Genomic DNA, 24687 nt, shown 5'->3' with positions numbered 1-24687 from the left:
TGCCATAGTTATGGCACTTGTCACCAAGCCTGACAACCTAGGTTCAATCCCTGGAGGCCTCAGAGGCTCCAGAGGCAGTCAATTCCCACAAGTTGTCCTCTGAACACCAGACATTTGCCCCACATGATACTTTTTTTATGTAATAACAAAGATTTTTAAAGAAAAAAGACAGCTAAAGCTGTTAAACAGAGAAACCCTGTGTCATAAAAAGACACAAAACAACAACCACCCCAAAATAAACAAAAGACACATCAAAAATAATCTAATAATCTGAGCAAAGCAATGCTCAGTAGAGGGATTTTTGTTTTGGTTTTGGTAAGATAAATCTATCCCTATCTATCTATCTATCTATCTATCTATCTATCTATCATCTATCTGCCTGCATGTATGTCTGTGCAGCATGTGTGTGTCTGATGTTGGAGAGGTGAGAGGAAGGCATTACGGAGGGCTGGACCTGCCACGTGGGTGCTGGGAGCCAAGCCCAGGCTCTCAGTGCTGAGCTGCCTCTCCAGGCCCAGAGCAGAGAATTCTCAGCAGCTGAGTTCTCTCCAAGCGCTGAGATCCCACCCTGCCTTTGAACTGGAGCTCACACTCCTCCCTGATGCTACAGATCCTGTGCTTAGCCTGAGAAGCTCCGTGTTATGTCACACCTAGCAAAACATTTAATGAGAAAAAGGAGAAACAACCCACTTCAGACCTTAGATTCCATGAAATAATTTTCTGCTAGATCCAGAAGTGACTAATTTCAGACTAGATCAAATGGAACAAACTACCAACACTCCCAACACTCAGGTCAGAGCCAGCCACTCACTATCCCCTGCCTCAGGCCGTCCTTTTTTGCTACACAAAGGCTATACCATTCCTCCCCAGCCAACACCATCTCATAAGAACACACTCAAGCTCCCCAAAGCATTAACCAGAGTCACATTTGCAAAGAGGGTTTCTTTCCAAGGCCCATAGGTGATGAAAAAATGCTTTCCCCTGCCTTTGATCCAAACTATCACAGAGAGATGATATGACACTTATTTTGGTCCTTGAAAACTGTGTCATATTCTACTCTGGGAGACCAAGAAGAGGCAGAGCTAGCTGGAAGTCAGGGCTAGCTAAAGAGTACTCAAACCAAGAGACAACCAAGGTCTCAGCATCTCTGCCTTACACGCCCTATGCTGGCACAGCCTGGGGAGAAGGGTGGCACTCACCGTCTGTCACAGCACTGCCATTAGGCACGCTTCCCAGATCAACAGTTGGCCCATCCAGGAAAATTGTCAGCTCTCCTCCTGAAACAACACTGCCTTTGTTCTCCGTCTGCAGGTTCAGGGTCAGTTGTGTGTTCTCCACTGTGGGATACAAAATGCAATGTGGACAGACTAAGTCAAATGCACAAGTTAGGGCTCTTTAAATCAAAGGTCTCCATTTCACCTACTCTGGCTTCCCTGCCCTTTCCAACATGTCTTGTGGCACGAGGAGCAGTGTGGTGGGACATACTGATGGTCTTCATCTCGGGCAGGTAGGACGCCCATACTGTTCCTCAATGTTTTATACCCCACATTAGCTACAGCACCTTTACATCATTGATTTATGTGCTAACAAGAGAGCAAGGCTACTGATGGGGCACAGAAAAACTGGGGGCAAGCTACACCCCAACTACACATAGGCTGAACGAAACAAGAAACACCCTGCATACCCCCATCTCTATCTGCCCTGAGTGTGGTACAATCAGGTGTCTGCCCACAATGAACACTTTAGTTCTCTTCAGATTGGTCCAGTCAGGGGCTGGAGCCTCCATCTCAAGGTCCTTCAGTAGTTACAAAGAGAGAAGCAGCAGGCGGATGCCCACAGGTTTGGGAAGGAATCCAGTTTCCTGCTAGAGTCTCCCTCCTCATGGGTCCTGCACCTAGCCCAGCGCCCAGCTCATGTGTTAGCTGTGGTTACAGGATTATTAGCTATCCTTTCTGTCTCTAGCCCAGTGCTTCTCACCCTTCCTAATGCTGAGACCCTTTAATACAGTTCCTCATGTGGGAGTGACCTCAGACCATAAAATTATTTTCGTCGCTACTTCATAACTAAAATTTTGCTATTGTTATGAATGATGATGTAACAGTTTTCTGATGATCTCAGGTGACCCCTGTGAAAGTGTCATTTGACACACTCCTCCCAAAGGGGTTGTGACCTACAGGTTGAGAACCACTGGTCTAGACCAAGGCAGTCTGTAGATAAAGAGTTTCCACAAAAGTTGGGCGTGATGGCACATACCATTAATTCTAGTACTTGGGGGGCAGAGGCAGGTGGATCTCTGTGAGTTTGTGGCCAGCCTGGTCTACAAAGCCAGTCCAGGACAGCCAAGGCTACACACAAAGAAACCCTGTTTTGAAAAACAAAAACAAACAAACAAACAAACAAAACACAAACAAACAAAACCCAAGACTTAAGAGAAGGGCTGGAGAGACAGTTCATCAGCTAAGAACAGTACTACTTGTACACAGAACCTTGGTTCCCTTCCTACCACTCACACTCTAGCCCCGGGTCCAGCGGATCTGACACCCTTTCCTGGTCTCCAATGGCAACATATACTCACACACAGACACAAATATAATTTAAAAGAAAAAGAAACAAACATGGGGCTGGAGAGATGGCTCAGGGGTTGAGAACACTGGCTATTTTGCAGAGGACCTAGGCTCAGTTCCCAGTACCCACATGATGGCTCATAACCTTCTGTAACTCCAGTTCAGAGGATGGGACTCTCTCTCCTGGACTCTGCAGATACTGTATGCACCTGGTAAACACACACACATACATACCCACAAAATGAGAATAAATCTTAAAATAAAATTAGAGGGGGCTGGAGAGACGGCTCAGGCTCAATTCCCAGCACCACATGGCAGATTACAACCGTCTATAACTGTAGTCCTATGGGATCTAATGCCCTCTTCTGGTATTTAGACATACATGCAAAGAAAATACTCATAGATACAAAATAAATAAATCTTAAAAATTAAATAAAATAAAACAAAGAACCTAACAAAAAAGACAAAGCAATCCCAGGATCTCTGCTGTAAGACAGAGAGCAGTAACCATTTGGACTCCCAGGCCCCCAAAGCTTCTCTCCCTCCCCTCATCTCTTTGCCCTGCCCCGGGTCTCTTAGGCTCCTTTTTGCATCTGTCTCTTATGTTTGGTTAGTTTCACTGAGGAATTTGGTAAACTCTCCATGTTTCTATAAAACAACACTGGGAATGCAGAGACTCTTTGAGTAGAGGAGGAAATCGGAGTCTTTCACCCACAGTACTACCTCAGGAGCCTGCGTGCACCACCTAGCCGGCCACCAGCCCCAGCTCCCCTTGCACGACAACAGGCAAGAACTACGGAGCCTTCAGACATTTCTGACCCTGCCGCTGACCCACTGAAGCTATGAAGTAAGTCGGGCAGTGTGGCACACACCACTAATCCAACACTCAAAAGGCAGAGGAAGCGGATCTCTGAGTTCAAGACCCACCAGGTCTACAGAGCTAGTTCCAGGACAGGAGCCAACAACATTACTAGAGGAAACCCGCCTCCAAAAACCAAAATAAGAAAAGAAACCATGAAATGATACGTGGTTTAGCTTTGTTTTTTGAGGGGTGTGACTGATTTAAAGCCAGGGTGCTCCTCTTCTCTCTAACAGACAGCATGGGGGCTAAGCAGGCCGGTGTGGTCAGGCACTCTGGACTCAAGCTCAGTGCCGCTGCCAAAGCACTGTGATTCTGCAAGTCACAAGTCAAACGAGAGGAATCAGAGCACAGCGTGCAGGCGAGCCTTGTGAAGACTGGAGCAGCACCTAGCAAGTTCCTAAACTGCCGTTTTTTACTACCTACCGTGACCTTCATGTCTACAGGCTGAGATGTTCAGCTTTCCCCCAAGCTAGTCTATCATTAACTTTCTTTTAGTCACTCAACCTTTCTCTGAGACTTTTTTAGGTTGCAGCAGCAAACTCCCCCAAACCTCCCAAGCCATCCAACCACCACAAGGGAGTCAAGGGATTATAGACAGGAATCAAGGGCCGACGGGAGCCTTCATGCCCAGCTCCTATCAGAACATACTTGGGAGATGTGTGAAACACTGTGAGAATTATCTGCACAGATTCTTGAGTGGTTTTATGGTTTTAGCTTCAATTTACCTTCAAATAATTCAGACCAAAAAAAAAAAAAATTGTACACAGGAAGCTAGGAAACAGCTTAGCAGGTAAGAGCACTTTTTGTACAAGGACCTAAGTGGTATTCCTCCCCGCCCCCCCCACACACACACTAAAGCCAAATATGTGGGCTTAGTGGTTTAAGAGCACTTGCTGTTCTTGAAAAGGATCTGGGTTCAATTCTCAGCACCCTCATGGTAGCTCACAACCATCTGTAACTCCAACTGCAGTGGTTCCAATACCTTCTTCTGGCCTCACATGGTACACACACTTACATCCAGGCAAAACCCTCGTGCACATAATAACAACAACAACATTAAAGAAAGAAAACTTTTCCGAGCCACATGTGGCTGCACGCCTGTCACCCCAGCACCACCAGGGGCAGATATAAGTGGATAACTGGGCTTTCTTGGTCACCAGCCTAGCTCCAGACTCAGTGAAACTCTGTCAAAGGAATATGGTCGAGAGTGGTGGAGCAGAACACCTGACATAGTCCTCTGGCTTCCACTCACACATCCACACACACACCATGTACAGACACATCACATACAAACACAGCACACATGTGCACACTGCACACACAGAGAAGATGAAGCATGTGGTGAAATCAAGTGTGATGTCAAGGTGGAGAGCACTGGGTGTTATTCCATCACCCTTTAATTCTATATTTGTGAATTGTAGAATAAACAGTTGGAAAAGTTTTTTTTTTAATTGGCAAAGCTATTAAAAATTTAAACCAGTGAGAATAGAACACCCTATTATTTTCTTTAAAAAAAAAAAACAAAACCGAGCCGGGGAAGCTGTACAACGTATAATGGGACTGAGGAGACCATTAGCTGACTGAGTGACAGACTGGAACATACAGAGAGGCTGAAAGACCCAAGTGTGGCTGGAAAACACGCACTGGAATCTTAGTTATAAATAGTAGTGTCGGGGCTAGAGAGATGGCTCAGTGGTTAGGAGCACTGCCTGCTCTTCCAAAGGACCGGGGTTCGATTCCCAGCACCCACATGGCAGTTCAGAACTGTCTGTAACTCCAAGATCTGACACCCACACACCAATGTACACAAATTAAAATTAAAAAAAAAAATGGGCTGGAGAGATGGCTCAGCCGTTAAAGGCTAGGCTCATAACCAATAAATAGCAGTGTCAGCAACCTCACCTCCAGGGCCTCTGCTTTCCTTACAGCTACATTCACAACTCTACAAAAACCCTTTCTCTTCCAGCAAGTCTTTCTACTACTTTGGAAGTGCTGCCGAAAATCAAGAACTGTAGTTGGAACCAGTTTACTCTGTAACACCAGCACTCAGGAGGTTGAGGCAGGACTGACAAGTTCAAGGCCAACATAGTCTACATAGAGAGTTCCGGGTCAGCCTGGACTACAGTAGAGAATAAAAGGAGCTGGAGAGATGGCTCAGTGGTTAAGAGCACTCTTTACTCTTGTGGAGGACCTAGATTTGAGTCCCAGCACCGACATAACACCTGTAACTCTAGTACCATGGGACACAACACCCTCTTCTGGCCCCCTTAGGCACCAGGCTTGCACATGCACAGACATGCATGCAAGCAAAACATCCATATATGTAAAATAAAACATTCCGAAGAGAAAAACATTCAAGAAACATACGCATGGCTAGTAAGTGGGTAAAGGTGCATGCCACCAAGCTTGACGACCTGAGTTAGTCCCCAGGAGCCACATGGTGGAGTAGAGAACTGACTTCCAGCGGTTATACTTTGACCTCTACACATGAGCCATGGCAATCACGCCCACACGCACGCACGCACGCACGCACGCACGCACGCACGCACGCACGCACGCACGCACACCCATGCACTTGTATGCCACTAAGTAAAAATAGCAGAGCATGTGCTGAATATCCATGAGGCCTGAGTTCAATCCCTAGCAGGAAATGGAGAGGAAGGAAAGGCGGAAGGGGAAGAAAGGAAAGGGAAAGGAGAGCCCTTCATGGAAATGGGTGTCCAGGGCAGTTTCTGTAACCAGCCTGAGACTAGACGCCCACTAACCTTGGCCTCACAGGCCCTGCTATCTGGATCCCACAGTCCATGTGGGCTGTATTCACTGCAATTCAGAGGAACAAGAAAAAAGTTTGTTCTAACTGTGAGGAAGCAGAATACAAGCAAGTTTTTATTTTTATTTTTTCACTTTCATGCGTGCATGTGTATGTGGTGTGCATGCATATATGCATGTTTTGTGTATGTATATTCATGCATGTTGAAGCCTGAGTTGATATTGGCAATCATCTCTGTGTACTCTATCTATTCATGGAGACAGGAACTCTCAATCAAACCCAGAGGTTGCCAATTACTAGTCCCACTAACCAATTTGCTCTAGGAATCCTCTTGTCTCTCTGCTTTGGTGGATGGAATTACAGGCAAGTTCCCACCTAGCCTGCATGCAAACCACCTAGCATTTACATAGGCTCTGGAGAGCCAAATTCCAGCACTCACACTTGCATTTTGTTTTGTTTTGTTTTGTTTTTAAGACTGGGTTTTTCTATGTAGCTCTGGCTGTCCTGTAACTCACTCTGTAGATGTGGCTGGCCTCGAACTCAGAACTCAAAAGATCCACCTGCCTCTGCCTCCCAAATACCACCACCTGGCTTAAATACTCACACTTGCAAAGCAAGTGCTTTAACCACCAAGTCATCTCCCCAGGCCAGATAAGCAAAGTTTAGTATACTCGGTTAGAAGAAACATGGTGGTACACACATAATCCTAGCACTCGGGAGCTAGAGAGGGAAGGATCAGGAGTTTAAGACCAGCCTTGGCTACAGAGTAAGTTCAAGGCCACCTATCTCAAAAAAAAAAAAAAAAAAAAAAAAAAAAAAAAAAAGAGGGTGGTAGCTGTATATGGTGGCACACATTTTTAATCTCAGCACTTGGGAGGCAGAGGATCTCTGTGAGTTTAAGGCTAGCCTGGTCTACATAGTAAGTCCCAAACCAGCCAAGGCTACAAATGAGGCCCTGTTTCATACAAACAAAGGAAACAACAAAAGGGACAATGGCAAATATAGTAAGAAAAAAAAAGTCAAGAAAGAGAGGAGGATGGAGGGAACTGGGAGCAGCTTTGGAGTAGAGAACCTCACTGTGACGGTAAAGATGAGTAAAGACTGAGAGGACAGTGGCAAGAGCCGCGTAGGTGTCTAACAGAAGACCACACAAGGCAGAGGAAAAGTCAAAGGCCAAAGCCACCAGGTGAGAGAGCACCTGGCTCCTTGTCTGCAGAAGGGCAGGGAGGCTGGGGTGGGTGGAGCAGGTCAGAGCAGGGGGCAACTGTGAGCAACATGTTAGAGCCTTGTAAGACATAAGACAGGACCCCAGGGGAGAGTTGTGTGCAAAGACGTGACTGGCTCCTACTGCCACTGTCCCTCTGGCTCTAGGGAAACAAGGTTGAAGTAAGACGAGGCCAGCTCGGAAGGCTCTGCAACGGCACAGGTAAGCTAATCGCACTGTCTCCCAAGAATGCAGCAGCTATGAAAATGCGGCCTGCACTTGATAGGAAAGACCCCTAAGAGTATATCCACAAGGCTGCAGTCATTGAGAATCCAAGCTTTAAAGAAAAAGTAGAGACTGCAATCGGGGGCTAAGTGAGAACATAGGTTGGCAGAAGTCAGATTCAATTAGGGCAAAAAGGAACATATAATCATAAAAATACTACTCTGGCAAGAGACACAAGTTCCACCAAAAAAGCCAAATGCATGAGCTCAAGCCAGCTGCAGCAAATGTACTTGTCACACATGATTATGCTCTTCTGTCTCAAGTCCCAACCAGTCATCAAAATCTTGTACCCTTACTTTATAGAAGTGGACAGATGGCAACAGGGTGGCTTCTAGGATCTGAGGGAAAGCAGGACACTGCAGGAGAACCTTCTACTGGCCAGTAAGGATGTCAAGCAGAACGCCATGCCTCCTAAAGGACAATGCACACAGCCACACTGAGAACAAAGACACTAGCCTGGCTTGTTTTTTAATTCTTAATTTGAGTAGTTGGGGAACTCACAGCAATCCACCTGCCTCTGCCTCCTGAGTGCTGAGAGCACTATTTCTAAGAGCCTTTACCCTCAAAACAGGCATGGTGGTGCACAGCTACACTCCTAGCACTTGGAAACTAGAGGTAAGAGAATGAAAAATTCAAGGTCTTCTTTGACTACACAGCAAGTCTGTGACCAGCCTGGGAGATTCTGCTGCAAGAAAAACAAAAAAACACAAGCAAAAACAAACAAGCAAGCAAACAAAACCAACGACAAAATGAGTAAATAAGTCACTGTCTTTTGTAATTACTTACAAAAGTATCCATAGATGAGAAATGTCTACAATTTACACTATACTGACAGGAGGAGCGATCAGAAGAGACAGAAATAAACATTTGTAGATCCAACACCCTCTTCTGACCTCCTCAGGCACCAAGTACACACTCATACACATTAAAAATTAACCTAAAATTTTATTTTTAATCCTGTGTTGGTGTTGGGGCATATACATGAGAGTGTAAGAAGCATTTGCCAGGGAGGGTATGGATCCTCTGGAGCCAGAGTAATCGTTCATGAGCTGCCCAGTGTGGGCACTGGCAACTAGACCAGGATTCTCTGAAAGAAAAGCAAGCACTCTTTCTTTTTTATTTACTGTATGTGTGTGAGTGTTGTGTCTATATGTATGTCTGTGTCCCATGTGCATGCCTGATGCCCACTGAAGGAAAAAAAAGAGCATCAGATCTCCTGGGACTGCAGCTAGAGATGGTTGTGAGCTGCCCTGTGGGTGCTTAGAATTGACCTGGAACCTCTATAAGAGCAGCCAGGGCTCTTAACTGCTGAGCTATTGTCTCTCCAGGCCTGTAATCTTTTTGTTTTGTTTTGTTTTTTGAGACAGAGTTTCTCTGTGTAGCCTTGGCTGTTTGGGCTCACTTTGTAGACCAGGCTGGCCTTGAACTCACAGCAATTCTGCCTGCCTCTGCCTCCCAAGTGCTGGAATTAAAGGTGTGCACCACCACTGCCTGGCCAAGGCCTGTAATTTTTTCAGGGAAAGAACATATAACTTTTATTAACAGTTCTAGCCACTGGGATTTACAAAAATAAGTTGGCTGCTCTCAGGGGCCTGCTTATGCCGCCAACAAGGAAAGAGCTTGTCAGTCTTTGCTTGGAGCATGCAATGCAAAACAGCATTGCAGCCTTGTAGTCAATGTCTGGACAGACCACTTTTCCAAAATGAAAGACATTTACAGCAACTAGTTTTAGAGGGGACTTGGCTGTTGTCTCCGTGTGTGTGTGTGTGTGTGTGTGTGTGTGTGTGCCTGTGTGTGTGCGCGCGCGCGCTCACACATGTACTTACAACCCTAGTGATCGGGAAGCATGCCTGTGGTCAGAGGACGCCTTTGGTGAGTCAGTTCTCTCCTTCCACCTGTATGTGTGTTCCAGGCATCCAGCTCAGGCGCTTGGGCTCGCATGGAGAGGTGTTTGCTCACTGAGCCATCTCAGCAGCCTTGGTTGTTCTTTATACTTGTATTTTTTTTTTTACTGTACTCACTCTACTCACTATTTTTAATCTTCCTCTATGTCAGCATATTAAGACACTATAAGCTAACCAAGAACACAGCCTTACATACACACAGTTTGAACAAGGCCGGAAGTCCACTAATTGCGCAGGACAAGGACTCTCCTGCTCTTCTTTCTCCTAACTGCAAAGCCAGGACATGCTAGTGGTGTGGGCTACCAATTCCTGGCTGCAAAGGCCAACCCTGAGTTCCTTTCCCCTTTGTGACTTGGATGTATGACATGCTGTTTGAACACAGTGCTAACAAGTATGGATGGACACAGAGGAGGTGAAGCTGCTTCCTTATGCCAATAGAAGGGAAACTGCATCCAGGGAGGTCAGGCCATGCTACAAGTGTGTGATCCCACCCTCAGATCTGGAGCTCTGGCACAGGCCCCTTCACATCAGTGTATGAAAAGAGCTTCTAACAGAGTAGTTGCCATCACCCTCTGACAAACAGAAGAGTGCAGTACTGGAGAGATGGCCTAGCAGTTTAGAGAACTTGCTGCTCTTGCAGAGGACCCAGGTTCATTCCTAGCATCCACATGGCAGCTCACAACTTTCCATAACATCCCCTCCTAGACACAGGGCATTCACGTGACACACATACATACATGCAGTCTGCATATTTTTTGTTTTATATATAATATATATTATACATATATACTAAAATAAATAAATCTAAAACACAAAACATATGTATGTGTATATGTTTTCCCCTAGTGCTGGGGATGGAACCTAGGACCTCCAGTCTAAGACGCTAAGGACATACTCTAACAGTGAGCTATGTACCCAGTCACACAGACCTCTCAAAAGGAAAAAAGGTTTCTTTTTTGTCCTAATTTGGAATGCAGACATAAGAATTTACCTGGAAATCTGAAAAGAAAAAAAGAAAGCGATGATACAAAAGCAGGGTAGTTTTAGGGTAGACCAAATGTCTGAGCGCTGAGAGTTTCCAGGCTGATGAAGAAGGCTGGATTTGGCCTTAACAGAGCTGCTGGGTGGTGCTGGCCACCTTCTTGCTGCCTCCTGCCCAGAACCCCAGAGGCCCCGCAGAGAAAGTGAAAATAAGCAGAGCATTCATTAGCAGGCTGGTGTTCATTCTACATGTAATTGTGAGAAGGGCAGCATCAATGGTCTTTTCCCAGCTCCCCGTAACTCAGACACACACAGGCTGGCAGCTCCCCAGACTGAATGAGAGCGTTCTTTCACATCCCCTGTGCAGCATAGGAAGCCAGAGGCTTCCTGGATTTTACCGTTATAAGGTTTCTCTGGCTCCCAACTGTAGCAGTGCCTGACAAATGAGGTTTTTCCTACCTCACTGGAATCAGGCTGTAAACACTAGAATTCTTGTGAAGAGTGCCACAGTTGATTCTTGCTTCGCCCTACCTCCCCGGGGGCCCCCAACAGCCAAGCCTCAGTGTGCTCTCCTGGGAGTAAGAAAGGCTCCAGCTTGGTCTTGGAGCCTCCTTTGTGCTGCTGCAGGGAGTCAGCCCTCCTCACAAGCAACTATAGTGTGAAAGGACTCACTGTACAAAACCAGTTGATAAACGTTTCTTTTGGTTTTTTTAAACAGGGTTTCATGAAGGGCAGGCTGGCCTAGGACTAGGTAGCTGAAACCTTGAACTTTAGATGTGTCCCAGCTTTACACAGTCCTGGGGACAGAACCCAGGCCTTGTGTATGCTAGGCAAGCACTACCAACTGAGCTACGGCCCCTTAATTTGTTCTTTTTCTCTTCCTGTTCACTTATTCAAAAAAACAGTTCCTGGGTACTCAGTGTCTGTCAGACTCTGCTAGAAGCTTGCTTATGCTGGAAAAAGAAAACAGACATAGTTCCTGCCTCTAGGAGCCCCACAACTCCCTAGGAGAAGAACAGTAACAAAACAGCTAAGAAGTGTAAATGGCCTCTGTGAGAAAACGCTGGGAGCACCACACCTATGGTGTCACGAGCCGCCTGGGCCTGGTCTGGTGAAAGCATCAAGAAAAGTACAGGACAACAGTTCAATTTGACAGAAATTTCGTGGGGAGTAGTTAGGAGGAAGACCATTCATTCTATGTGTAACGGCCCTGGGACACTATGAGCAGACACATTCAAGCTTAGCAGAGGTGAATGGGGCTGGAATGGTATGTGATCTCCAAATGAGGCAGTGCCTTGTGGGCTGGCCTTTTGACAGGTTTGTTTTCCACTATCATAAATGCAACAGTATGGCATTTAAGAATTTTTATTGTATGTGACTAGATCAGCTTTGTGTTTGCAAAACTCATTCTGTCTGCAGTGAAAAAAACAAGCCAGAGAGAAGCAAAGGTAGAGGCAGAAAGAGAAGAAAAAAGGCCACAGATGAAAATGTTAAGAGTCCAGGAAAGGATGTGGCTAAGAAAGAGAGATTAAGATAAAAGAAGCAGCCTCCCTGGGCATGACAGATGATCTCAGCACACAGGCAGGGGCACAAAGATCAGGAGTTCTAAGTCATCCTTAAGCTACTTAGTAAGTTTGGGCCCAGTCTGAGCTACAAGAGATCCTTTAAAAAATAAATAAAAAAATAAAAAAAGTGGGCAGAGACTAGAGAGATGGTTCAGTAATTAAGAACATAAAATATTCTTCCAGAGGACCCAAGTTCAATTCCCAGCACCCACACAGCCTGTAATTCTGGCTCCAGGGGATTTGATGCCCTCTTCTGGCCTCCTGCCAAGGTAAATATCAAGAGAACTGTGAAACAGAGTAGAAAGCGAGGTGGCAGGGGAGGGACAAAGCCACATGTGGGCCTCTCACTGATGTACAGTGAACACTGACACAGGGCCACTTCTCAGGAGACCGTAGGTAAGGTAAAATTTGGACACTATGGTGGCTGTGTCAAGGTGTTCTGACATATCCACAAGTCCTCAGAAATAAGGATGTGCGGCTCAGGGCAGAGCCAGAGGCAAAACTGAAATCTGTAGGTCACCCACATTTTGTGGGCATGGAGAGAGGGTGTTGGTCTAAGTAGACATGTGTTCTCTTAGAGGACTGAATGAGATGAAATTCACATTTACCAGCCGAAAGTTGTCACCAAGGACAGATGGGGCATCCGACAGGAGTCCTGGCAGGACAGAAATCATGCTCTCCAAAGCAAGGAAGAGGGCCTGTCCTCAAAGCCCATGTCTCTCTTTCTCTCTCCTTTCTCTTTCTCTCTTTTCTTCTCCACCTGGCCTACCCTTCACACCCCAGAACAGGCTGGTCAGCACAGCCACTGATCTAACAAGGCACTGGTTTCCTGAAGCAGACGACCCCTTAAAACATAGCCTTCGTCTGTCCTGGCAAATCTGATTGTCAAGCCACGACGTATTTCACGTTTTGGTAGAAATTTAGGAGAAATGAATACAGGCCCAGAAAAAGCAGGAAAGTGAGGTCTTTAGCACGGGCTGCCCCATCAGTTACTGCAGCTGCCTCACTGGGCTCCTCTACCCCTAGGGAGGGAAAGTCCTCCGCACACCATTAATCTCCAGGCAGCCTGGGCCAGCTTTCACAGATCATCCATTCCCGTGCCCTCAGGGAACCTCAGCCCTCACCCTCCCTCCCTGCTGCCCAAGCAGAGCCAAAGCCATGTTTAAACACACAGGACTGAGACAGGCTTGCATTGAACAAAACTCCCTTTAAAAGCTCACAGCAGAGCAAAAGCAGGTTAGCGCCTAGAAAAATTTTTTTTTTTTTTTTTTTTTTTTTTGGTTTTTTTCGAGACAGGGTTTCTCTGTGTAGCCTTGACCATCCTGGACTCACTTTGTAGACCAGGCTGGCCTCGAACTCACAGCGATCCGCCTGCCTCTGCCTCCCGAGTGCTGGGATTAAAGGCGTGCGCCACCACGCCTGGCTCTAGAAAAATTATTTTTATGGTTAAAATTCTGCTATTAAAACTTTCTTCTGCTTAAAAACTGGATTTTTAGGGCTGGAGAGATGGCTCAGTGGCTAGGAGCACCACCTGCTCCTCAAGAGGTCCTGAGTTCAATTCCCAGCAACCACATGGTGGCTCACAACCATCTATAATGTGATCTGATGCCCTCTTTAGCAGACAAAGCACTCATAGACAAATAAAGTTTAAAAAATATATATTAAAAAAAATTAAAAAAAAAAAACTGGATTTTTAGAAATTGCAATTTCAAAAGCTCAAAACATTGTGCCCTAATTAGCCTTTGGATTAATGACTAGAAAGAGTACATAACAGGCCGGGTATAGTGGCGCACGCCTTTAATCCCAGCACTCGGGAGCAGAGGCAGGTGGATCAGTGTGAGTTTGAGGCCAGCCTGATCTACAAAGCAACTCCAGGTCAGTCAAGCCTACACAGAGAAACCCTGTCTCGAAAAGCCTTAAAAAAAAAAAAAAAAGAGTACATAACATAATAACATAGAACTCCACCGAAACATCACCATTTAAGGATAGAAATTTATAGAAGAAAACTCTATTATTCCCGCCATGTGAAAACAAGTATATCAGAGGGAAAGAAGCAGCTCACGTCCAACAACCGTCTCATTTCCTGTCACCATTGCGAGGCCACCATCCTAACAGCTATAAAGCTTGTCAGTGTGAATGCACCAGGCTGAGGTGTGTCTGTGATTTGGCCCCAGGACACCCTGTGCTCTCAGCCTCACATCTGTCCACATGGAAAGCAGGTCTGCACCATTTGTCAGCCGGCTTCTGCTTCTCCTTGAGCCCCTTACGTCCAGGAGGCCTGCACTGTATTCTGTCTTGTTCATTACGTGAACTCTACAGTCTAGCTTGGCACCCAAAGGATGGTGTCATGTCTATCTTCAGGTAAGCCTCATGCGCATGCGCCTAGAAAGAAAGGTAAGCTTCCTCCACACTAATCCACGTTGAATGCTGAAGGCTTTCTTAAGCCTAAGAAAGAAACAAGGAAAACAACTTCTTGTTTTCTTTTTTTTTGAGGCAGGATCTCACTATATAGCTCCAAGTAGCCTGAAACTCACTAGGAGACCAGGCTAGCCTCAAATTTATCCTCCTTCCTCTGGAAGAAACATCTCGACCACCTATTACAGGTGACAAAGCCAAAGCCACCCTATCTATACCTGTACAAAGAGGGAAGGCAGAAGTGGAAAGGCCCTTTGCCACATACATGTTCCCTCAGGGCTGACGGACAACAGTGCCCAGTGCCTCACAGAACATTGAGCAGCAGCCAAAGGTAGTACTAAGGCCCCCACCCGGGACAAGGGTGCGGAACAGAAGGCTTTTCTTTTCCCCTCAGCTGAGCTCCACAAAGCAGCCTCTCAGCCAGAGACACTGAAAGCAGGTTTGTTTGAACATTCGTTTGCAGGGCCCGTGTTTACTTTTTAAGACTCTCGTTAAAAGGACTTTTCTTTCCAACAGCTCATGGTTGACACCAAAGCCACAAAACAGACCCAGCCTGGACTTGAGAGGATGGGGGTGAAATGCTGCAGGGAGGGAGCTGCTTTTGGCTTCTTTGGGAATTCCTTGAGGTTCTGGCTTGGGCATATCTGCCTGAGGTACAGAAGGATGGAAGGCAACACACAGAGAGCTTTTCAGAGACCATTAACAGCGGGTTTAGACCCCAGAGCCTGGCATCTGGTGCCAATCAAGAGACGAGCAGACGCTGATGTCAATGCAACTGGATAGGGAGAAATGAAACAAAGGCTTACATTTGGGGTTGAGGCTACAGTCAGCCCACAGTCCCAGAGCAGACTCAAGAACTCTTGATGGTCGTGGCTCTCTGCCTCAGGAGTGTGTGGACACATTTGTACGTGTGTGTGTGTGTGTGTGTGTGTGTGTGTGTGTGTGTGTGTGTGTGTGTGTGTGTGTTAGCACAGGGAGGGTGGTCGCAGCAAACGAGGGTGAACAAAATACAAATGCATATCACTAAGGACCTGACCTTGGGAAGGCGGAGGCAGGCTTCCTGGGAGATCCCCATGAGTCTGATCTACAAAGGGAGTTCCATGCCAGCCAAGGCCTGCCTCAAAATAAATAAATAAAAGCATTGAGCTGCATACCTTTTTGTTTCATGTTTTGGCTTTTCTTTAGTTAATCATTTCTTTATTTTTAGGTATGCGGGTGTTTTGCTTTGTGTATGTCAGTGCACCACATATATGCCTGGTGCCTGCACAGACCTGAGGAGGGTGTGGGAACCCCTAGAATTGGAGCTAAGATGGTTGCTGGCCTACATCTGGGTACTGGAAACTGAACCCACGTTATTGGAGAAAGCAGCCAGTATTCTTAACCACGGAGTCATCTCTCCAGTCCCTCATTTTCTTTCTTCCTTCCTTTCTTTTTTGTTTTGGTTTTTGTTTGTTTGTTTGTTTGTTTTCTTTTCTTTTTCTTTTTCTTTTCTTTTTTTTTTTTTTTAAGCTAAGGCAGTCCTTGGCTGGCCTGGAACTCACTGTGAAGATCAGATTGATCTCAAACCTGTGGTGCCTACACACTAGGAGCTACACCCTTTTTTTTTTTTTTTTTTTTTTTTTTTGCTACACACTTTTTTACATTTCAGAGTGCTAATTAGTTTGTGCTTTGTGAGGAGAGCCAGACTAGAAATCTTAGACATACAGAAGGAATTTAAAGCCATGAGGCCATATGATCTTGTGAGAGGAACGGTGTAGAAGGGGACTAAGCCACCTCAGAGCATCTTAGCAAAGAATTAGCAAAGATCCCTGAGTTAGACTGACCAGAGAGACAGAGCTGGTAAAGTGTGGCATCTGCCAAAATGACTGACTGACAGAGTAGCACAGAGGAATCAATGACTTGTGTCCTTTTGTGAGATAAGGGAGCTGAGCTTAAGAATTGGCCTCTGGGTTTAGTAATGTGAAGCCACTGCCAACTGTGGCACAAGCAATCGCAGCAGAATAATGGTGACAGAAATCTAACTGGAGGCTCCTAAGAGGAAAAGGCAGGAGTCTAGAGGGATAGCTCAGCACTGGTTGTTCTAGCAGAGGACCTGGGTTCACTTCCCAGCACTCACATGGCAGATCACAACTGTCTATAACCCTCTTCCAGGGTATCTGACAACCTCACTCAGATATACATGTAGGCAAAACACCAATACACATGAAACTTAAAAATTGAAGAAAAGGAGGAGGAAGAAGAGGCAGTGGCGTCAGGGCAGGGCTGGGGATATAGCTCAAGGCCCTGGATGGAACCCCAGGATGCCCTTAATCCCAGCACTTGGGAGGCAGAGACAGGCGGATCGCTGTGAGTTCCAGGCTAGCCTGGTCTATAAAGTGAGTCTAGGATAAAGGCTACACAGAGAAACCCTGTCTCAGAAAAAAAAAACAACAAATAAACAAACAAACAAAACAACAACAACAAATTAACCCAGCCTTTGGTGTCTGGCACCAAAAGACATGACTCACACCTGCCCTTTGACCCAGCAATCACATGCCTAGAGATTTATCCTGAAAATAAAAATGGAAAGGAGCACAAAGATATCTTTAGAGGAATTTAGCCACCACCACAAAAACCCATACAGGCATGGTTAAACTTTGGGTTCATGCATACAGAACAAAACAAAAACAAAAACCCTAAACCAGGTATGGTGACACACACCTGTGCTTCCATCACTCAAGAGGCAGAGACAGAAATATCACTGCAACTTTGAGGTTAGTCTGGTCTACAAGGTAAATCTTTGACCAGCCAGGCCTCATAGTGAGACCCTATCACAAAAACACAAAAACACTTGCTGCTCTTCTAGAGGACAACCTGAGTTCAATGCCCAACACCCATGTCAGGCAGCTCACAAGCACCTGTAACTCCACCTCCAGGGGTTATGATGTCCTCTGATGGCCTCCATGGGTACTAGCACATGTGATACACACACACACACACACACACACACACCACCTACACATAATGAAATTATACTCCAGATTTTGAGCCTGATCCCTTTCCCTGGCTAGTGAGATGCAGGACAGGCTACTCCTCTCTGCAAATGCTGAGTGGGGACGGTAAACCCCAGCTCCCAAGCAGCAAGCTGTAGGCTGTGTTCATATGCTATGCTGCTCAGTGAGTTTGGGGTATTAAATTCAACTTCAGCTTAGAAAAACTCTGTAGTCAAGAGCCCTGGCTGCTCTTCCAAAGGGCCCTGGTTCAACTCCCAGCACCCGCATGGCAGCTCACAACTGTCTGTAACTCCAGTTCCAGGGGATCTGATACCCTCACACACACATACAGGCAGGGAGAATATTAATGTATATTAAATAAAAATAAATTAATTAAAAGAAAGAAAGTCTTAGCCTGAGAGGGGTTTACCCAGGCCTTACCTCTTAAGTTGAGAGTAACTATGTATGGATCTGCTTAAGTCTACAATTTCTAGATAATATAAACAGAATTCAAAACAATGTCTAACACTCTGAATTAAGCATTCATGATTATGACATATATATGATATATGTCATATATATGAATACTTTTAATTTTGAAGCCTATATTGCTTTTTAACTTTTAATTTTCTTCCTTCAGATTTTTTTTCATTTTCTGTGTATGAGTGTTTTGCTTCCATGTATATATGTACCATACTCACATACCTGGTGCCTGCAGAGAACAGAAAAGGGCGTCAGATCCCCTAAAACTGGACTTATAGATGGTTGTGAGTTGCCATGTGGGTGCTGAGAACTGAACTTGGAAGAGCAGTAAACTCCCTTTAACCACTGACCCACCACCCTAGTCCCATTTTAATTTTTAATCTTAGCAAGATCCACAAACAACATAAATCTTACTCTGCTCTTATGAACATGAGGACTATCAGTAACACATAGTCCCAGGAGCAAGACAAAGAGCCCGGCATGCAGTCCTGCCATGAGCCTCCCAAGAGTGGGACACCTGGTCTCTGTGGTTCACAAGCACAACTAACTAGCTTGGCAGGACTGGGTTATCTGTCTCTAGCATGCGGCACTTCAGCTCATAGCTCTTAGTGCCCTGGGCACTGCCTCTCCCAGCTCACAGCATCCCACACTCCCTTTCACCTGCCTCCTAAAACTGACCAGTTTTACAAACTTAAATTTAAAACTGTAACTGAACAGCAACCTTTCACCATTTTCCTCTCTTCTCTCTCTGATCAGCCTTCAGGGTTCAGGAGTTTTATTTACCTTTAAGTTGGAAGTGGGGGAAAACACCAGTCTATTTACTTTACAGTAAATGCATGCACTGTCTGTCAGGCACCACGGCCACCCACCAGAAGCCTCCATCTTCGGGAGCCTGGGAGGAGGCTAAGCCCCTGACTGGCTAGTCTGTTCTCTGGAGGTAAATCCTGGTGACAAAATTCTGCTTATACGATGTTTAAATAAACAGGGAGGTGTTTGCTTTCTTTTTTTCTGATCTGAGAAACACACATGGGGAAAAGAAAAGAGCTACACATAAGTGGGCAAGAGCGGAGTTTTACAAAGCTCGCTTCAGTGTTCACTGCAGGATGAGTGTGGCAAGTCTCAAATTGCCTCCTGCACACTACAGATCGAGGGAATGAATAAACACACAGGCAATGCTGAGGGCAGGAAGAAGCCTGGGGCTTCCAACAGAATTATAGGTCCATAGGTCCATTCAGTTGGAATCCATGGTGTTTAATATAAAAGTACAGAGATCTTTGCATATCTGTGTGCATTTGTGATGCATGCACGTGACTGTCTGTGCATGCACATGTGTGCACATAGAAATCCTAGCAGACTGGGGAGATGGTTTAGTGGGTAAAAGTGCTTGCCGCACATGGCATAACCCTAAGTTCAAAACTACAGAACCCGCACAAAAGCCAGACATGCAGCACAAGCATATGTAATCTCAGCCTTTCAATGGAGCAACAGGAGGATCCCCAGAAACTCAGGGTCCTGCTAACCTGCTACATGCAGCAAAGTCACAGAGCCCCTGTTTCAGACAAGGTGGAAGGTGAGGACAGACACCTAAGGTTGGCATCTGACTCCATGTGCGCACTGGCATGCTTGCACACATGCACAAAGAAATACTTTTTGTTTTTATTTGAGACGGTTTCACCATGTAGACCAGGCTGACCTCACCATGTAGACCAGGCTGACCTCATTATGTAGACCAGCTTGACCTCAAACTCACAGAGAAACACCTGTCTCATCCTCCCAGGTCCTGGAGTAAAGGCATACACCACTACACTAGCTAATTTTTAAAGGACTATTTATTATTTAAGAAAAAAAAAAAAAACCAAGCCTGTCAGAACTAGGCATAATAGCACAAAGCATAATAGGCTTTACACTCAATTAATTGGGAAATTGAGGAAAGTAACAAAGTTCAAGCTGTGCTGGGTTATAACACATATCCAAGGCCAGCCTGGGCAAATCCAAGGCTAGTCTGAGCAACTTAACAAGATCTTGTTTTCAAACAACAAACAGAAAAAAGGGCTGCGCTGCAGTGTGGTGATAAGTGCTTTAGATACTACCCTAGTGTATGTGAGACCCTAGATTTAACCCCATTCCTGGGAAAGGTGTGGGAAGCGAATGCTGGCAAGATGGCTCAGCAGGTAGAGGCTACCAAGCCTGATGACACCAACGAGTGCAATTCCCCAGACACACATGGTGGAAGGAGAAAGCAGAATCCTGTAAAATGCCCTCTGACTTCCACTCACATCCATATAAACATCCACACAGAGGAAATAAACAGATGGAGAAGGAAAGCAAAGAGACAGGCAGGTCTCTGTGAGTTCGAAGTCAGCCTGGTCTACAAAGGGAGTTCTGGATGGCCAAGGCTACACAGAGATACCCTGTCTCAAAGAAAAAGAAAAAAGAAGGAAAGAAAGAAACAGGACAGCCAGGACTAAAAGAGAAATTCTGTCTCAAAAACACTGAAATTAAAAAAAAGAAAGTCCTTCCAGAGAATCTGGGAGTTCAGTTCTAATCACCTAAGTCAGACAACTCGCAGCTGCCTGTTAACTCCAGCTCCAAGGGATCCAGCATCCTCTTCCGGCACCCACACAAGCAAAACACACACACACACACACACACACACACACACACACACACACACGTAAAATAATGAAAATAACTGTAGCCGGGCGTGGTAGCACACACCTGTGATTCCAGCACTCGGGGAGGCAGAGGCAGGTGGAATTCTGTGAGTTTGAAGGTACCCTGGTCTCTATAGTGAGTTCTAAGACAGCCAGGGCTACATAGTGAGACTCTGTCTCAAAAACAAAATATTAAAAAGAACAAAAAAGCTGAAGAGCCAAAAGAGTTAGAGTAGAGAAGGATGTGCCCAATCTGACACAAACCCTCCATGTGACAAACCGTCCTCTGAGAACACACAGGACCCAGAAAGGAGTACCACTGCTAGAGCCTGCCCCAAACAAACTCCACTAAGTAACAACCGCCCTGCACACGGTGCTGTAAGGTCAGTGTTTGACATTGCTTTCATAACTACTTAGCTTTATTGAGTCTCAAACTGGAGCCTAGCGCCAAACCTGGAGTCTTAAGACCAGGACTACTTACTGGACAACACTCTTAGTTTCTGACTCTGCAGTTTGCCTGAGCTGAGAATTTCCTAGTCCCAGAAGCTTTAAAAACTCCAGGGTTGAGCGTGGTGATGCACACCCATTACCCCAGACCAACCCAGGACACACTGAGTTTAAGGCCAGCCTAAACCAAAGAGTAAAGCATGTCTCTAACAAACAAAGACTGGCCTGGACCTACTAGTACATACCTGTAATTCACCCTGTAATAAGTAGGGAAGAAAAGAAAGAGTTTAAGGCCACCATGGGCTATGAGACTTTGTCAGAACAACAAGAAGAAACAAACAAGGGCTGGGTGTAGCTAGTGCCAGAGTGCTCACCTAACATGTACAAAGGGCTAGATTCACTCCTCAGCACAGGAATGAAGCAGGGGTTACCCATCCAACGTCATTTCTTTCCTGGTGTTTATTTATCTACCCATTTATTGAGACAGAGAACTTGCTATGAAGCCAAGGTGTGTCAGCGGCCACTTTATGAGGTGCTAGGGATGTGCTGAAAGTACTCTGCCAACTGAGGCACAGCCCGGCCTCTATTCTGATTTTAATTTTTTAAATTTAAAAACAATTTTAACTTTATTTTATATGTTTTTTTTTTCTGCATGTGTGTCTGTGCGCCACGTGTATGAAGTGTCTGTGGAGTCCAGAAAAGGGTGACAGATCCCCTGAAATTGCAACCACAGACGGTCATCAGCCACATATTGATGCTAGAAACTGAACCCAGGTCCTCTGGAGGAGTAGCCAGTGGTCTTAAGCACTGGGCCACCTCTCCTGCTCTGACTTCCCTGATTTTAAAGAAATCAGCTCCATCAAAGGGAGTTTTATTGTTTCTGGATTTGGGTGAGGTTCTTGTATTGTTTATTTTGGCTTTTTGAGTTAGAATCGCACTATGTAGCCTGGCTGGCCTCGAATGTACCATGTAGATCACGCTGGCCTCAAACGTGAAGTGCTCCTCCTGCTTCCGCCTCTGTTGTGATGCTATTATAGGCTTGCGCCACCAGCCGTGACCCAAGATTCCACATAAACAAAAAGATGGCATGGGGACATGTCGGAAGGACATTGAAGGGGCCATCAAAATGGCCCAGCAGGTGAAGTGTTTGCCTCGCAAACCTGACAACCTAGAGTTCAACCCTGGGACCCAAAGGGTGTAAAGAGAACCAACTCCCTCGAGTTGCCCGCTCATCTGCACACGCACTCTGTGACCCACGTGCACATGTACACCTACAAACACACAATAAAAATAAATAAATTTAGGGGGGGAATGTGTGCTAGGGACATAGCTCAGCACTAGAAGCTGACCTAGCATGCACAATGCCAAGGATTCTATCTCCAGTACTGGGAAGAAAGAATGAGACAGAGGGAGGAACGGAGGGAGGGAGGGAGGGAGGGACGGACAGACAGAAGCAATATGCAAACCAAGCACGATGTCACCACTGTCTAGCTGGTATATTAGCATCATCATATATTACATACAGGAAGTAGCCCAGCACTTTAACCCATGCTAGAGCAGAAGGATCAGCTCCAGCCACTCTCAGCTACGTAACAGGTTCGGGGCCAGCATGGGCTATATGAGACCACAGTTAAGAAAATAAAGCAAAGCAAGGTGGTGGCACACGACTGTGACCCCAACACTCAGGGAGGCAGAGGCAGGCTGATCTCTGTGAAATTGAGGCCAGCTTGGCCAAGGCTACACAGAGAAACCCTGTCTCAAAAAAGCAAAAGAAAAAAAGGGGGGAGGGGCTGGAGAGATAGCTCAGAGGTTAAGAGCGCTGGCTGCTCTTCCAAAGGTCTTGAGTTCAATTCCCAGCAACCACATGGAAGCTCACAACCATCTATAATGAGATCTGGTGTCCTCTTCTGGTGTACAAGTATACATGCAGGCAAGAACATTGTATATATCAATCAATAAATCTTAAATAAAAAAAAAAAAGGAGTTGAGGATTTAGCTCACCGCTTATTTAGTAAAGTGTTGGGTTCAGTCCCCAGCACAGGGGAGGGGAGCAAGGCTTCTAGACTAGAGCTATCATTAGGAGCCAAATTAGCACTTTTTAAACTTTTTATTTATTTATTTTATTTGCAATGGTGTTTTGCCTTACTTGTATATCTGTAAGAGGGAATCGGATCCTCTGTAACTGGAGTTACAGACAGTTGTGAGCTGCCATGCAGGTGCCGGGAATTGAACTCAGGACCTCTGGAAGAGCAACCAGTGCTCTTAACCACTGAGCCATCTCTCCAGCCTTCAAACTAACACTTTTGGTCAGAGCCTTTCTGCAGCTCTAGGCAGGTCAATGTCCCTGTAGAAAGTCAGCAAGCCTGACCACAAAGAACCACAGGTCTTTAGGGAAAACCTTCCATCACAGCATCACTCCTCCAAGGGAAGGCATCAACAGCCAGCTGAGTTTCCCAGTCAGCTTGCAAGTTCACCCAGGGAAAACAGGGAGGGAGTGGAAATTTTAAGCACATGTGTGCAGCCAAGGACCACCAGGTAGTACAATCGCTGCCCATTAGCTCCTTTCCTGAGAAAACCTATTACAAAAGGCCAGGCCAGGAGGACTAACCTAACATACCTAACACAACTTACCTTACACAGCTGCGTTCATACTTAGACACTGCTCCAAAGTGGGAGCTGCTGACAAAATGGCCCGTGGCAAGGACAGCATTCAGAAGCCACATTCCCCAAAGCTTTGGCATCTGACAGAGTTCTCCTCAGACAACCTCAAGACTGTCTTCCATTCAGGCAAGAGGGTCTTCACATGAGGAAACAGGTTTCTCATCTCTGGAGACAGTCCAGTGAAGACAGCCACTGCAACTACTACTTACTGAGATGTGACACATGTGGGCACCACTGTTAGTAACCATGCAACCCAGATAAGGAACAAGTATGTAGGGGTTTAATAAAATATATTTTTTAAAAAAGTATGTAGGGGTTAGTGTCCAATGTCACAGAGCTGGTGGAAGTGGAACTCAAAAGTGTTAGTCTGGCTCCAAGATCTACATGCTTGTAATCACTCCTCTACAGAATGCACGCCAGAAGAGCCTTGTTGAAATAGAAGCCTTGTAGCATGGTAGAGCACGCCTGTAATTCCAGCACTCAGGGAGGCAGTGGCAGGCAGATCTATGAATTCAAAGCCAGCCTGGTCTACAAAGGGAGGCCAGGACAGGCAAGGCTACACAGAGAAACCCTGTCTCAGAAAAAAAGAAGAGAAGAAAAGAAATAGAAAGCTTTATGGAACATGACAGAATACCATGCAGACATACCATGCTACTGTCGCTGAAGAGGACTTGTTTCTCTAAGAAAAGCAGCCTGCTGCCCTCCATGACCCACATTTCCTGTCTGATTCTCATCTGACGGGCACACTGCCCACCCAGCCACACACACACAATGTGCTACAGCTCATGCCAGAACAAGCAATGGCAGCAAGAGCTGAAGCCAGTGCCTAGCATGCGCAAGACCCTAGGTTTGATCCAGCACCACAGAAAAGGACAGGGAGAGGAGGAGGAGGGAGAAGGGAGAGGGAGAAGGGGGAGGGA

At 45.9% G+C, this 24687-nt stretch overlaps 1 protein-coding gene across 2 annotated transcripts in view; it reads right to left on the bottom strand.

Moving 5' to 3' along the window:
- Positions 1 to 24687, bottom strand: part of Wwp2 (WW domain containing E3 ubiquitin protein ligase 2) — a 110948-nt gene that overhangs the window by 76048 nt on the left and 10213 nt on the right. For both annotated transcript variants that reach the window (XM_051169239.1, XM_051169238.1), the window contains exon 4: positions 1200 to 1337. In XM_051169239.1, the coding sequence (XP_051025196.1) occupies positions 1200 to 1337 (138 nt within the window). The remainder of the gene's footprint in view (positions 1 to 1199; positions 1338 to 24687) is intronic.

The sequence above is a fragment of the Acomys russatus genome, chromosome 26 (genome assembly GCF_903995435.1).
Source record: "Acomys russatus chromosome 26, mAcoRus1.1, whole genome shotgun sequence".
NCBI lineage: Eukaryota > Metazoa > Chordata > Mammalia > Rodentia > Muridae > Acomys > Acomys russatus.
Note: the sequence above shows the minus strand (reverse complement) of the source record. Positions and strands in the feature narration are given on the sequence as shown.